Below are 14,707 nucleotides of genomic sequence, written 5' to 3'. Positions count from 1 at the left end.
TATAGGCTAATAGTAGTAGTAGTAGGTGTTGGAATCTACTATATCTAAATAGGAGCACCCCACTAGCTTATTTTTCTGCCCTCACAATTCACCACGTCATCAGAAGTTCATTTGTCCATTTGATTAAGCGTGAGCGGCCAGATTTGCAACTCTTGGGTTCAACCTCCCGTAGTCCACGCCCTTGCATTGGCTCCATGTTCCTCCACCTCCCTTGACTCCTCGCCTCCTAAAGAACGCAGCTGCCATCGCCTGTTCCCCTTCTACTTTCACTCCCTTAATTCCCAACCAATTCGGTTTCCGCTGCTTCATCTTGTTGCTTCACCTGTCAAATCTGTCACCAATCCGAGACACTGTCTCCCACGCTCGTATGTCCATGCTAAGCCGGTTATGTACATCCACACCAAACCGACTGCCGCCTGTTCACGAGAAGCCCCAACCGAGAATGAATGTCCGGCAGCACGATGGGACGAAGATAAAGACTCAGTGTTGGTTGCTGAACTGCACCTTTGGGCGGAAGGAAGGGGTCTCCACCAATGTTAGATGTCGTCCGTCTCTCGAGAACACATCGTGGGGGTAAGGATGCTGTCCGCCGACACCGACCATGCCCTTAGAGGCGAACCGTTGGGGATCTACACGTCATTTCTGTACTCGAGCCTGTATAAAGGTACCAGCCAAGTCCATGAAAAGTAGCTAGCTCTGAACGTTTTTGACACTGGTGGATGCAGCTCTGTAACTGATGGAAGACAAGCTAGCACTTGGAGTCTAGGGTGACCATTAAAAGCTGGATCCAACAGACCTCTAGGAAATTGCTGACAAACTACAAGTCACAAAGGCATTAACATAGTGTCCGACATCATCAAACTAGCATAGAATCAACGAAACAGGTCGAGCCTCACACCAGACCATGACGCTAGAAGGCCGAACTAACCAGCCCCTCATATCTTGTACCAGCACCTTCGTCAGATCATGAGCCTAAGCCCACCAATATCCGTTTCGTTAAGATGCTCTTCCACTTGAGAAGAAAGAATGTGTCGAGTGTTCATTGTGGTTTGTGATTTGTGAGGCTAGAGATTCCCTGTCCTTGTGTTGATCATGGGCACATGTTAGGCATGCCAAGTTAGTCTTGCAACCATTGTGATTGTTAATACCTTGCATACGACCTACTCTTTGTCATTATCATTGGTGACTAGAGTGGGTGTTAGAGAGTTTTTTTTGAACGAGGATCACGTACAAAGGTCAATGCGTTCACCATCCTGAGACCTACCATTCACAAACTATCCTCAAAAAACTCTATTACTCCCTCAATCATCTAAAAAGTTGAGATTTCATGAGGAGTGAACTCAAAAACTAGAATGATTGAATAGCACAAGGCACTATTAATCTGCTATATATAATTATATATACATCCAACGCCAACCTCCTCCCTTTCTAGCACTTTCAATTTGCTTTGCTTGATACATAGGCTATTTTATAGACACCGGAGCCATCATTTCCTATATGTGGACATTGATGGTTGGGGTCCGTCTTAACTCTGGCTAGGTATAGATCAATAATTAAGTTCATATGTACTATCTACAGTAACGTTTAGACCCACCTCTTCACTTTGATAAATCTGCTATCCTCATGCCGTGAAACAATTGTTTGTAGAGCTTCACATCAGGCCCACACAAAAATGGCAAAAAGTAAATTACCCACAAATATCTCATTTGGTTGATTAAATGAACCGATCTTTCTTCATCGATCATTTAGACTGCGCTATTCCCATGTTCGTCTCCTAAATGGATTGAATATAATTACCTACGTTTGGGGGAACAAAAAATAACAATTGTACTTGACAAATGAAGATTGACTCCAGAAAACAAAACCAAAATGTTAAAAATATGATGTCAAAGTTTTAAGGATTTTGAGCGAAGGCTCTCATGCATGTCGGATCGCAAGCACGAATCCTAAAGCATTCGCTCCAAGTGCATCCTTAGAGCGAACTACGAGGTGACGACAGTAATTCATTCGCTCAGATGGCAATATGAGCGAACACATTCGAGGATAACAAATCTCACCTTTTTTCCGTTGATGTAGCATGGCGATTCTCTTCGATCAACAAGGCATCCTGAGCATGGCAATTTTCACAAAAAAACAATTTAGGTTGGCAATTTTTCTTGTTGCAGCCATGCTAAATCCCCCAAAACACGTGCCAATTACTCTGTTGCAACATGACAATTTTCTAGCAATCGTTCCTATACAACATGACAGTAAACATGGCAAATCCTTATGTAGCAACATGACATATTTATCTGTCTTTGCATGGCAATTCCGGAGCATTCGTTGGGAGTGATTCTTTTTAGCGAACTGAAATGTTCGTTTGTTACGATAGTTTGTCTGGGCGACTTCCATGAGAGAACGTCAACACGTTACTGGGGTTCAAAGGAAAAACCGATACGCATCATCATACTAAAATCACATCATCAGAATTCTGTTAAGTACTCCCTCCGTTTCTTTTTACTCCGCATATAAATTTTTTTGAAGTCAAACTACACAAAGTTTGACCAAATTTATATAAAAAAATATGAACATGTACAACAATAAAACTATATAGTATGAAAATACATTTCACGATGCATTCGATAATATGGATTTCATATTGCGAACGTTGATATTTTTTAATATAAAGTTAGTCAAACTTTACAAAGCTTACTTTGGCCAAATTTTATATGCTGACTAAAAAGAAACGGAGAGATTATTTTTTGAACATCCCTTAAATATTTTCTGGAATGGAAAATATCTACAGATTTTTCAAAAGGTTCTTTTTAGGGATTTTTAGCAGAATAATTTAATCAACGGAAGAAGCGACTCTCATTGTCAGAAGGCCGGCTACGACTACAGGCCCAATAACTCACAAGCTGGAGGCCCAATGCACAAGCAGTAAATCATAGTCCAACGAATCGCAGCATCATCATCGAACCAATTAGCAGCTGGCCACCCCTAAAAAAAACAAAAAAAAATAGCAGCTGGCCTCCGCCGGACTTCCCCGTCCCTGCCGCCGCCGCCGCCGCCACGCCGCCGCCCGCGCCATGCTCCGCCTCCGAAGCTCCATCCTCACCCATCTCGCCATCCCCTCGTCCTCCGCCTATCCCTGCTCCTCTCTCCGCCGCCTCCTCTCCGCCACCGCGCCCCCCATTTCCCCAAACCCTAGCAGCTTCGCCGTCGAGGACTACCTCGTCGGCACCTGCGGCCTCACCCGGCCCCAAGCCCTCAAGGCCTCCGCCAAGCTCTCCCACCTCAGGTCCCCCGCCAAGCCCGACGCCGTCCTCGCCTTCCTCGCCGGCCTCGGCCTCTCCGGCGCCGATGCCGCCGCCGCCGTCGCCAAAGACCCGCGGTTACTGTGCGCCAAAGCGGACAAAACCTTGGCCCCCGTCGTCGACGGGCTCACCGGCCTCGGCCTCTCGCGTCCTGAGATCGCGCGCCTCCTCTCGCTCGCCGGCAGCGAATTCCGCTGTAGATCCATAATCTCCAAGCTGCAGTACTTGCTGCCTCTCTTCGGGTCCTCCGAGAACCTATTCCGAGTGCTCAAGAGCGGCTCCCACCTTCTCTGCTCCGACCTCGAGAGGGTTGTCAAACCCAACATCGCGTTCCTGCAGGAGTGCGGGCTAGGTGCTTGTGATATTGCCAAGCTGTGCATCCCTGTGTCGAGGGTGCTCGTCACCAACCCCGAGCACGTCCGGATGATGGTGGCATGTGCCGAAAGATTGGGTGTGCCCCGTGGCTCTCGGATGTTCAGGCACGCGCTTCAAGCTGTCGCCTTTCTCAGCAAAGAGAAGATTGCTGCCAAAGTGGAGTTCATGAAGAATACATTCAGGTGGTCAGATGCCGAGGTCAGCATTGCTCTGTCTAAGGCTCCGGTCGTGCTAAGGAGGTCAAAGGAACATCTGCAGCGCACTTCCAATTTTCTCATCTCCGAGGTTGGCTTGGAACCGGCTTACATTGCCCGTCTTCCGGCATTGATCACTTACAGCCTGGAAGGCAGGCTCCGACCGCGGCACTACGCTGTGAAGTTTCTCACAGAAAATGGATTGCTAGATCACGGCCGGAGCTACTATGTCATTTTCACGATGACTGAGAAGGTTTTCGTGGAAAAATACATATGCCCTCACCAGGAAGCTGCGCCGCACATTGCCAAATACTATGCTGCCGCTTGTCAAGAGGAACTGCCTGCCCACTAGATTGATATTTGCATCAACCAAGAACCTGCCGGCAACTGTGTATGCTGCTGTTGCTGGATCTGGACGACAAGGCGCACTAGTTTGATTCAGCGGCAGGTTCCCGAAAGAGCAGGTTCTAAATCTTGACAAGAACAACCAATGGTCAAGAGCTCTGGATGGCTCTAATTACCTTCCTGGAAGTTCCCTTTTGTTGTGCGGTATCTATTTGCAAGTACAAGGTAAGTTACTCCCCAAGAAATTGCCTTTTTTTTGGCAAACCCAACAAAATTGCCTGAACATTGAGATAGTACTGGTAATCGTAGCATTAGCAATACAGGTGAACATCGAGGCTTGTATCTGTAGTAGTAGAGAAGGCAAAACAAGCATGGCTCCCCCAGTTGAAAATAATTGACAACAAAGTCACTATGGAGCTCTTTGTTCCCTGATTTGTTTCAATTTGGAACAAAAACCAGGTTGAAACCTCCCATGCCTGATCCACAGCACCTTATTATTTAAAATTGCTATTACTGGGCGCACTTGTACAGATCAATGTATTTTTAACTCCCATTGTGAATTATCACTACAAATCTACCGTTAACGAGCTTTCTTAAGATTTCTGTACTGATATCTGCTATCGTCCCTGAAGAGTCTGCGTCTATCCCACAAATCATCTTCCTCGTCAGTCATCGCACCAATTGAAGATGGCCGTCAACGACAGAGGAAGCTCCAGCTCGTTCACGACTGCCTTTTGCAGGACCCTCATGCTTTTCCTCTCCGAGCAATCCACATGGATATCCCTGTCAAACTTTGATTTTGATTATTTCAGATGTTTCGCCACTGCCTTGAGTACTGCCGATGCCTCAATTCCATGCAAACTGTGAAAACCAGATTTCCTTTGCCTGTATCCTCGAAAACCCCAATTATCTCTCCTGCTTAAGCATTGATGTTTCTTGCTCTGATCCTGATATCCTGCAATGTTCAACAATAATAACAATATCAAAATGAGTTTTTTTATCAATTTAGCCTTGTTTCTTCAATTCTTTCATTTCAAACGACAAGACGACTAAAAAATAAAATTTTCCAACTGGAACACAACTATGAAGATCCTGTTTGAGCTCACTAGATAAAGAAACAAATTAAGTCAAAAATCTGGAGCATTAATCACTCTTCAAAACTACAGTTTTAGCCCTCCATTTGCTGGTTGCCAAAGACGAGAGCTTCACCTTTGGAAGGGACGTTAGTGTAGGGCGACCGGGCCAGCCGAGCCCCTCTGAATTAGTTGATGGCTTTGATGACTCGACGGTGAATATTAAGGAAAGCAGAGCAAGGGGGAGAGGGCAGACGATTGAGGTGTGTAATAGACTACCTCCGGTTTACACGTGACGAATCAAAACAATCCTTAAAATGTCAGAATCTCTGTTCGGAATCCTTAACCCATATATCTGTCTACAACATTCTTCGGATTCAATACAGGAAGATGTATTCTACATTCCGTTACATTTCTATGCGAATCAGGTTATACAATAGATGACATGGTACAGTAGCAACATGTATCCTGTAACATAAATCTTTGAATCTGTGTCCTAGTATTTCCTACTCCTAACGCTCTTGTCAGCCCAGAGCGGTTTTCCACGGGCTGGGATATCCCTTTGGGTTCCAGCAGTGAGGTCGGCAAAGGCCTTGAGAATGTGCCTGTGCACACTTTGATCGTTGAGCTGCAGGTAGTAAAAGAGTAGCTCCTCCAAGAAGTCCCAGTCCAGTGACTGAGATTCCTGACCGTGGTGCATCTTTATCATGTTCTGCATGGACCTCCTGAAGTCGGTGTAAGGGTCCATGGAGAATAGGACTATGGCCGCATCATCGCTGGTGTCATCACCTGGTCGGGCTTCTCCGGTGTCTTCCTTGACTGAGTTCGACAGGGATGGTGTTCCTGCGGTGTGCTGCGTCTCGTCGACGATGGACGTGGATGACGTCCCGGGCGATGACGAAAAACGCGCGTCGTCGTCGTCACGGTCATGGATATAGAGAGACCGAAAGTTGTCGAAGAGGAAGCGGTCGACGTCGGAGAGCGTCGCCGCGTGCCCTCCGCTGTTGTTGTTGTTGTTGTTGTTGTTGTTGTTGTTGTTGTTGTTGTTGTTGCTGCTAGCGGTGGCGGCCTGGTCGATGTCTAGCGATGGGGTACGCGGGAACCTGCAGGTGGAGAGGAGCCGCCTGCTGCTGGCGATGGTTGCGGGAATGGTCGAGCTGGGGATGTGAATCGGAGGGATCTTCTTGAGTTTCTTGGAGATGCAGAGCTGCAGGGATTTGCGCAGCTTGGCTCTTTTCCTCTCATCTTCCATCTCTTTTCCCGATACGAAAAGATCTGGAGTTCTAGAAAATGAGCTTGGGGACGAGAGGAGTAAATTATGGTGGTTTCCCTTTGCTTTATTGTGCTCACGTGAGTTGTAACAAAGCGATTCATGGTGTTTTATTGCGTCAAGGGGAGTTGTAACAAGGGGATTCATGGTGGGATTAAATGGAAGGAGTTGGTCTCTTGTTTTGATCGGGCCTCTGCAGTAACTTTGTAACAGCATGAGCATGCAATTGGTTAACGGGAGAATATAACTGACGAGATGAATTAGCGCAGTTAAGGCTCATAAACATTTGACTCTTGATCAGCAGTGAACATAGTCCATTAGAACAACGCAAGGCCGACATTTCTACTACCTGGGAATTTGGTCTATACATGCTTAGGATTAGTGCTGTTCTTTTTTGGATTAGTGCTGTATTTAATGCTCCAGAGCAGAGAGGAGAGAATGTGTTGTCTCTTGGAAGAAAAGAAGATATAGTCAAGGATTGTTTCCTTAAAAAACAACACAAAAAATGAAGAATGGTTCAGGAATTGTAGAATTTGTCACATCTTATCATCAGCGGCGTCATGCGAGATTTGTTTTCTTTCCCTTTTGTGTTGCACTTGGTTTCTGATCATCTGGCTGTTGAACTCTGCAGCTGCAGATCACGCAGCTGTTTCAGGATTCAGAGGACCAAAGTTTGAGCTGAAACGTTGAGATGGTTGATAAGCAAGTTTGACTCAGGACTGAGATGATGGGTGAATCGAGACAAGATCAAGTTGGTGGATGATGTCTCGGAGAAGAGATGCAATGCAATCAAATCCAGCGAGCCGGCCTGCAGCACCTAACAGTGGCAGACAGAGATTTCAATGGCCACAGATGTGTGCAGGCTGAGTTAATATCAAGTTATTTTATGACTAATCTCACAGCAATCCTAGAGCTGCAATACCTGAGAGTTCAGTATTGAGTATTCGTATCTGAGAAAAGAAAAACATGTGCTTGTCTGCTAGCTGCTACTTGCTGCTGCCATGTGCCAGCAGTCAGAATCCCATTTTCCTATGCTATATATCCATATGCTCGCAGTTCTGACTCCCAAGATAAAGAGATTTTGGTGTAGTAACATTTGACCCATGAACTGAAGGCATGAGTTAATCTCTCTGCATACACTTGCATCAGTTCAGTGAAGAAGGGATGCACATGTTGAACAGGCTTAGTTAGGCCTTGATTAGATTAGATTAAATTGTGGGCAATGGAAATGCAATCCCACTAATACCAGATCATGCACATGGTCCTGACTGACTTGTGTGAATGACCTACCTACCCCGAATCCTTGATGAGCAAAGAGTACACTTAACTCTGAATCCTCAACATGTTCAGTCTTCTGTCATTATCATGCATGAGGCATGGTACCTTGTCAGCCATCTTTAATTTCATCACTGATACTAGTATTATTAACCAGCAGAAGTCATATATACCGCCAGCCTGCACCAGTTGTTGACAACCCATATTTTTCTCAAAAAATTGTGAAGTAATTCATGGATAAGAGAAAAATATGGATTTAGGGATGGAGGGTCGACGCGTCCGCAAAGTCCACGTTGGCTGTTTTTGCACTAGCACGGTGTTAAAGCAGTAGCGCTTCTTCGTGGACGGATTCGCTTGCAAAGTATATTAGTAATGTGCACATGCAAATATTTATCAAAACATATGCTTGTGCATTGGGCCTCCAGCGTGTGGGTTATTAGGCCTATAGTCGTGGCCGGCCTTCTGACAATGAAAGTCGCTTCTTTCGTTGATTAAATTATTCTGCCAGAAAATCCCTCAAATATTCTTTTTGAAAAATCTGTAGATATTTCCCATGCTAGAAAATATTTAAGATATATTCTAAACATTACTTAACAGAATTTTGTGATGTGGTTTTAGTATGATGATGCGTATTGGATTTTTGTTTGAACTCCAGTAGCGCGTCGACGTTCTCTCCCGGAGGTCGCCCGAGCAAAGTATCGTTCCCACAGCCAGGTAGGAATGAACGAACAATTTTGTTCGCTAAAAAATTCAATCTCAATGAACGCTCCAGGATTGCCATATGCAAAAACAGATAAATACGCCATGTTGATACATAAGGATTTGCCATGTTTATTGTCATGTTGTATACAAAAAGATTGCTAGAAAATTGTCATGTTGCAACAGAGTAATTGCCATGTGTTTTGGGGGATTTTGCGATTGCAGGATGGAGAACTACCAACCTAAAAAGGGAAAATTGTGAAAATTGCCATGCTCAGGATTTACAATGTGGGGCAAAGAGAATCACCATGCTACATCAATGAAAAAAGGTGAGAACTGCCATCCCCGAACGTCTTTGCTCATATTGCCATCCGAGCGAATGAATTACTGTCGCCATCTTGTAGTTTCCCTCATAGGATGCGTTTGGAGCGAACGCTTCAAGATTCATACTTGGGATCCGACATGCATGAGGGTGTTTAATCCGACGTCAGATTTTGAACTTTGTGGTTTTGTCTTCTAGAATCCATCTTCATACGTGAAGTACAATCTTTTTTTTTGTTCCCCCAAACGTAGGTATTTATATTGATTCAATTGAGGAGACAAACAAAGGAATAGCACAGTATAAATGATAGATGAAGAAATATCGACTCATTTTAATCAACCAAAAAATTGGTGGATAATTAATTTTTGCAATTTTTGTGTGGGCCTGATGTGATGTAGTACAAACAAACAATTGTTTCACGGCAGGGGCGGAGCCAGGCTAGCACTTGGCTTCGGGGCTGCTTTCTGTGCTATAGTGTGAAAATAGTGCAAAATGTTATAGTGAACGAAGGCTTTCAGCGGCACAACCAGCCCCACCGCCCCTGTCTCGGGTGCAGCTCCGCCATTGTTTCACGGGATGAGCATAGTAGATTATCTGAGAAAAAAGTCCGTTTTACTACTCAGAACAAAGTTGGTGGTTCACATAACCCCCCGATCTTTATTTCAGTTCTCTTTACCCCCCGAACAATCTCATACCGGACAAAATCAGTCCCTGGGTGGTTTGACTTGACTGATTGCTGACGTGGCAATGGTCAATGGGCGGTTTTTACCTGCGGGTGAGTCTCCCTAGTCACGCTGGGTTGAGACAGAGGAGCTCCTCTGGAGCCTCCCCGCGCAGCTGCCTCCCTCCCGAGCACCGCGCCCGACCCCGCCGCCTCTGGATGACGCCGGCGACCGCCGGAGTTCCAAGCTGCCACCTTGATGCCCTGCTTCTCCTTTCTCCCTTCTCTTTCCTCTACCTTCTCTCTTCTCCCACCTCAGGTACAGGTCAACTGTCGCCACAAGCTCGCCGGCGGGCCATCTTCACACCGCCGCCGAACTCCGGATCCGACCGGAACCAGACCATATGGGGCCGCTACCCCCGGATCTGGTCGCCCCCTCGCGCTCCCCTGCACCTGCATCGCCGCTGCCGCTACCCAAGGATCTGGTCGTCCCCTCGCGCTCCCCCTGCACCTGCATCGCTGCTGCGCTGCTGCCGCTGCCCTGCTAGCTCCCGCGCGAAGACAGGGACGGCCATGCCTGGCGGTTGGTCCGCCGCCGGCACAAGCTCGCCGTCGTGTCGTCTTCACACCCCCGCTAGGCTCCAGATCCGGCCAGAACCAGACCTAATGGGGCTGCCATCCTTGGATCTAGCCACCGCACGCGTTCCCGCGCCGCCTGCCTCGCTACCTCCTGCACGAGGAGAGGGACGACGATGCCTGACAACTGGGCCACCACCACCCATTTTACGCCCAAGCGGGTCCCATTGTCTAATTAACCATGGGCTAATTTTCTGTTTCAGTTAAGTTAATCCTCGTGGCCCCACCCGCAGGTCAAAACCACCATTGACCAGCGCCACATCAGCTGCAAGTTGAGGCAAACCACCCAAGGGGGTCTTTTGTCCGGTCTGGAATTGTTCAGGGGGTAAAGGGAACCGAAATAAAGATCAGGGGGTAATGTGAACCACCAACTTTGTTCAGGGTAGTAAAATGGACTTTTTTCATTATCTGAAGAAGGAGGTCTTAAAATTACTGAAGATAGTACATATGAACTTAATTACCATTTTCTAAAAAAAGATTGCTAGAAAATTGTCATGTTGCAAGAGAGTAATTGCCATATGTTTTTTTGGTGGGGGGGGGGGGGGGGGGTGTTTGCATGATTGCAACATGAAGAACCGCCAACACATAAAAAATGAAAATTGTGAAATTTGCCATGCTCAGGATTTGTCATGTTGGTCGAAGAGAATCGTCATGCTACATCAATGGAAAAAGGTGAGAGTTGCCATCCCCGAACGTGTTTGCTCATATTGCCATCTGAGCGTTGCTCATAGGATGCGTTTGGAGCGAACACTTCAAGATTCATACTTGGGATCCGACATGCATGATGGTGTTCACTTAGAATCCTTAAAAGTCTGACGTCAGATTTTGAACATTTGGTTGTTTTTCCCCCGAATGTTGGTAATTATATTCAATCCATTGAGGAGACGAATGAATGATTCGATGAAGAAAGATCGATTCATTTTAATCAACCAAAATATTGGTGGGTAATTAATTTTGCCTATTTTTGTGTGGGCCTGATGTGAAGCTCTACAAACAATTGTTTCACAGCAGGGGCGGAGCCAGGGTAGCACTTGGCCCCAAGGCTGCTTCGGTGCTACAGTGATCTACAGTGTGAAATAGTGCAAACCCTACAGTGAACGAAGGCTTTCAGCGCCATGACCAGCCCCAAAAGGCCTGGGGTGTAGCTCCCTCACTGCTTCATGGGATGAGCACAGCAGATTTATTAAACTGAAGAGGTAGGTCTAAACATTACTGTAGATAGTACATATGAACTTAATTATCGATCTATACCTGACCATCTCCACAAAGAGGAAAGGATGGCTCCAGTGTCTATAAAATGGCGTATATATATCAGCCAAAGCAAATTGAAAGTGCTAAAAAGGGAGGAGGTCGGCGATGGATGTATATATAGCAGATTAATAGTGTTGTGTGCTATTCAATCTATTCTAGTTTTTTATTTATCTCCTTATGAAATCTTGACTTCTTAGATAATTGAGGGAGTAATACAGGTTTTTAGGATAGTTTGTGAATGATAGGCCTCGGGATGGTGAACGCATTTACCTTTATACATGATCATCGTTCAACTATCTAACACCCACCCTAGTCACCAATGATGATGACTGAGCGTAGGTCTTATGCAAGGTATTAACAATCACAATGGTTGCATGACTAGCTTGGCATGCCTAACATATTCTGATGCTCAACACAAGGACAGGGAATCTCTAGCCTCACAAATCACATGCCACAGTGAACCTTCGACACATCCTCTCTTCTCAAGTGGAAGAGAATCCCGACGAAATGGATATTGGCGGGTTGAGGCTCAGGATCTGACGAAGGTGCTGGTACTCGATATGAGGGGCTGGTTAGTTCAGCCTTCTAGCGTACATGGCCTGCTGTGACGCTCGACTTGTCTCTATGTTATTTTGATGATGCCGAGCACTGCGTTAATGCCTTCATGACTTGTAGTTTGTCTGAATTTCCTAGAGGTCAGTTGGATCCAGCTTTCAATGGTCACCCTTGACTCCAAGTGCTATCTTGTCTTCCATGATTGACAGCGCCAAACCTTTCAAGCCAGCATTCGCAAACGCCACCTTGTCCACGTCCATGAGCTGCATCCGCCAATCAAAAATATTCAAAGCCAGTTACTTTCAGGGACTTGGTTGCTACCTTCATCTAGAGTTCTAGACTCGAGTACAGAAACAACAAGTGAATAGTTCAGCAGGTTTATGTGAAGGTTTATTCATACGAAGTTGTTAACTGACAGGTATAGTTATTGAAGATGGGTTTCTGTTTCCTAGTTTTACTGTTGTTAGTCTTGATAGTGTCAACAATACTACGTATTTTTTTTGCGGGGGAACAACACTATGTATTTGTCTTTTATGCACTCGTAAACTACAACAGGAGTGTCTTGATGTCTTCAAATACTGAAGATTTTCATCTTGATGTCTTCAAATACAGAACATTTAATTGTCTTGATATTTAGCCTCTCAGTCTCATGAACTTAACATAAAATGGGTTTCCATCTTGTTGTCTTCAAATACTGAACATTTTCATGTTGTGTTCATGAGAGAGACTAAATATATATGGTCAACTGAGGCAGGTGTGATGTAGGCTCAAGTGAGACAACTGGAGTCACCTTTGCCAGTGGCACTATGCGCCCTGCAGCCAATTCTTTTTTGCATACGCTAGGGTGAAATGTGTGATGTATACAAATTGTTGAGTATATTGATTATTAGGAAGTATAAGATAGACTAGGATTCTATCCTGCCTTGTCTTGTACTTTAAATTGGTCTTTGTACTTGTATATATATGCCCACGGGGCTCAAGCAATATATTGAACAATTCCATCAATCCTCTCTCTCCCTTCTAACTTGGTATCAGCCTAATCACGATTCAAACCCTAGCCGCCGCCGCTTCCGCACCCGCGCGCCGCCCTTTGGGCGGTCGGCCTCCATGACCGCCGCCGGGGGCAGCGCCGCCCGTACCTAGGGTTCGTCTGCCGGCCGTGTTGGCCGGCTGCCCTAGAGAGTCTTTTTCCCGAGCCTTTGCTCCGGATTTTTTTCTCTCTCGCTGGTCGTTTTAATCGGCGTTTTACTTTTTGTTTTTCGATCTAATATTGATCGGTTTGCGTCGCCCGCCACCCTCGTCGACTCCCGTGCGCCTCTACTCCGACCCCGGCGCGACCAGCCAGACACTCCTCTGACCCAGCGGCCACGCGCGCCGAGGCGGCCCGTCAGGGCCAGCCGCCGTCCGCGCGTCGGTCCACCCGTCGCCCTGCACCGGCCGTCACCGCCTGCTCCGACCGGGACACCTGCATCGCCCCGACCCGGCGGCCTCGCGCCATGCGACGGCCAATCATAGTCATCGCTCGCGTGCCGGCCCGCCCATCGATCCACCTCACCCGCCTCTGCCTCGTCCGCACGGCGGCCCGGCGGTCTACATTGCCGGCCTCGTTTTCGGCGGCGTCAGGACGGCTACGTCAGGCTCGTCGGCTGCCTCAACTCGGACACCGCTGCTCCGTTGGTCGCTCGGGCCTCGCTGTCCGGGCGCCGGCGCTGCTTTGGCAGCCCGGGTGCCGGTGCTGACAAGCTCGTCCGCACGACGTCCCACACCGTCCGTCGTCGCCGGCCTCATCACGGACTCCGCCGCCACCCCGCCTCCACCGAGCGGCGTCCCCGACCTCACGCGCGATCGGCTTGATCACCCACTCGCCGCGCGACCGACCTGGCCTGTCGATTACGCGCGCCTTCGCAGGTCCCGTGAAGATCGTCCCGAGTACCGCGCGCCTGTCCGCCGATTGAGCATCGGGCTGCCGCTGTGTCGCCCCGTCGGGCCACAGCGCCGCCGCGCCGTGGTTCTCCTCGCAGCTGCATCGACTCGTGCGTCGCCACTGCGTCGCCCCTTCGGGCCGTAGTACCGCGATACACGGTCCCCGCCGCCGCCCCGAGGCCGTCCACGTGGTTGCACCGACTCATGAACCACCGTTGCGTCGCCTCTTCGAGCTGCAGCGTCGCGGCCCGCGGTCCCCGCCGCCGCCCCGAGGTCTTCGCGCCGTTGCCCCGACCCGCCTGCCGCTACTGCGTCGCCCCTTCGGGCCGTAGCGCCGCGGCCCGCGTCCACTCCGCCGTCACCGCGCGTCGACCTCCCATGGTATGCACTGCGCCGTCTCCCTTGGCGCGGGAATGCCACCGTCCGCGCCGGTCTTCGTCACGCTGTCAGGGTTCTTCGCTTACTTCGAGCACCGCCGCCGCACTCCTAACCTAGCCTCCGCCGCCGTCAGGCCGCCGCCGCCGCTCTTCTTGGGCCGCCGCCGCCCGTCCACCCCCTTCGTCTTCGTCCAAGCACCAGCCCGTCGCCAGCGTCGCCGTCATCTACACCAACCACTTCATCTACTCCGGCCACAGTTGGTGACATCGGCCCCGCGCCGATGGACGCCGCAATCGTCGTCGAGTTCTTCTCTGCTGGCCCCTCCGACTTCTCCGACATGGCGTACAGCTTGTGCAGGTCCCTCGACTACGCATGCCCGGTGCTGGCAACACCGATGCGTGCCTTCATCCACGACGTGTCCCCGGGCCTGGCAAGCCTGGTCGGCGCTTCGTCA

The 14,707-nt window shown here is 48.4% G+C and overlaps 2 protein-coding genes across 3 annotated transcripts; one reads left to right on the top strand and one right to left on the bottom strand.

Moving 5' to 3' along the window:
• The first annotated feature begins 2,942 nt into the window (after positions 1 to 2,942).
• On the top strand, positions 2,943 to 7,622 carry LOC109765384 (transcription termination factor MTERF8, chloroplastic). Of its 2 annotated transcripts, none has more exons than XM_020324171.4 (2): positions 2,943 to 4,435; positions 7,185 to 7,622. In XM_020324171.4, exon 1 carries the CDS (start codon positions 3,069 to 3,071, stop codon positions 4,215 to 4,217), a length of 1,149 nt encoding a protein of 382 aa, XP_020179760.1. In that variant the 5' UTR covers positions 2,943 to 3,068; the 3' UTR covers positions 4,218 to 4,435; positions 7,185 to 7,622. The 2 variants fall into 2 exon arrangements, with proteins under 2 accessions (XP_020179760.1, XP_040247630.1); XM_040391696.2 differs by lacking the exon at positions 7,185 to 7,622 and adding an exon at positions 4,843 to 5,033.
• On the bottom strand, positions 5,216 to 7,176 carry LOC109765385 (uncharacterized). Its single transcript, XM_040391697.2, has one exon. The coding sequence runs from the start codon at positions 6,773 to 6,775 to the stop codon at positions 5,780 to 5,782; it is 996 nt and encodes a 331-aa protein (XP_040247631.1). The 5' UTR covers positions 6,776 to 7,176; the 3' UTR covers positions 5,216 to 5,779.
• Positions 7,623 to 14,707: the final 7,085 nt, after the last annotated feature.

Source organism: Aegilops tauschii, chromosome 6, assembly GCF_002575655.3.
Source record: "Aegilops tauschii subsp. strangulata cultivar AL8/78 chromosome 6, Aet v6.0, whole genome shotgun sequence".
In the NCBI taxonomy this organism is placed as follows: domain Eukaryota; kingdom Viridiplantae; phylum Streptophyta; class Magnoliopsida; order Poales; family Poaceae; genus Aegilops; species Aegilops tauschii.
Note: the sequence above shows the minus strand (reverse complement) of the source record. Positions and strands in the feature narration are given on the sequence as shown.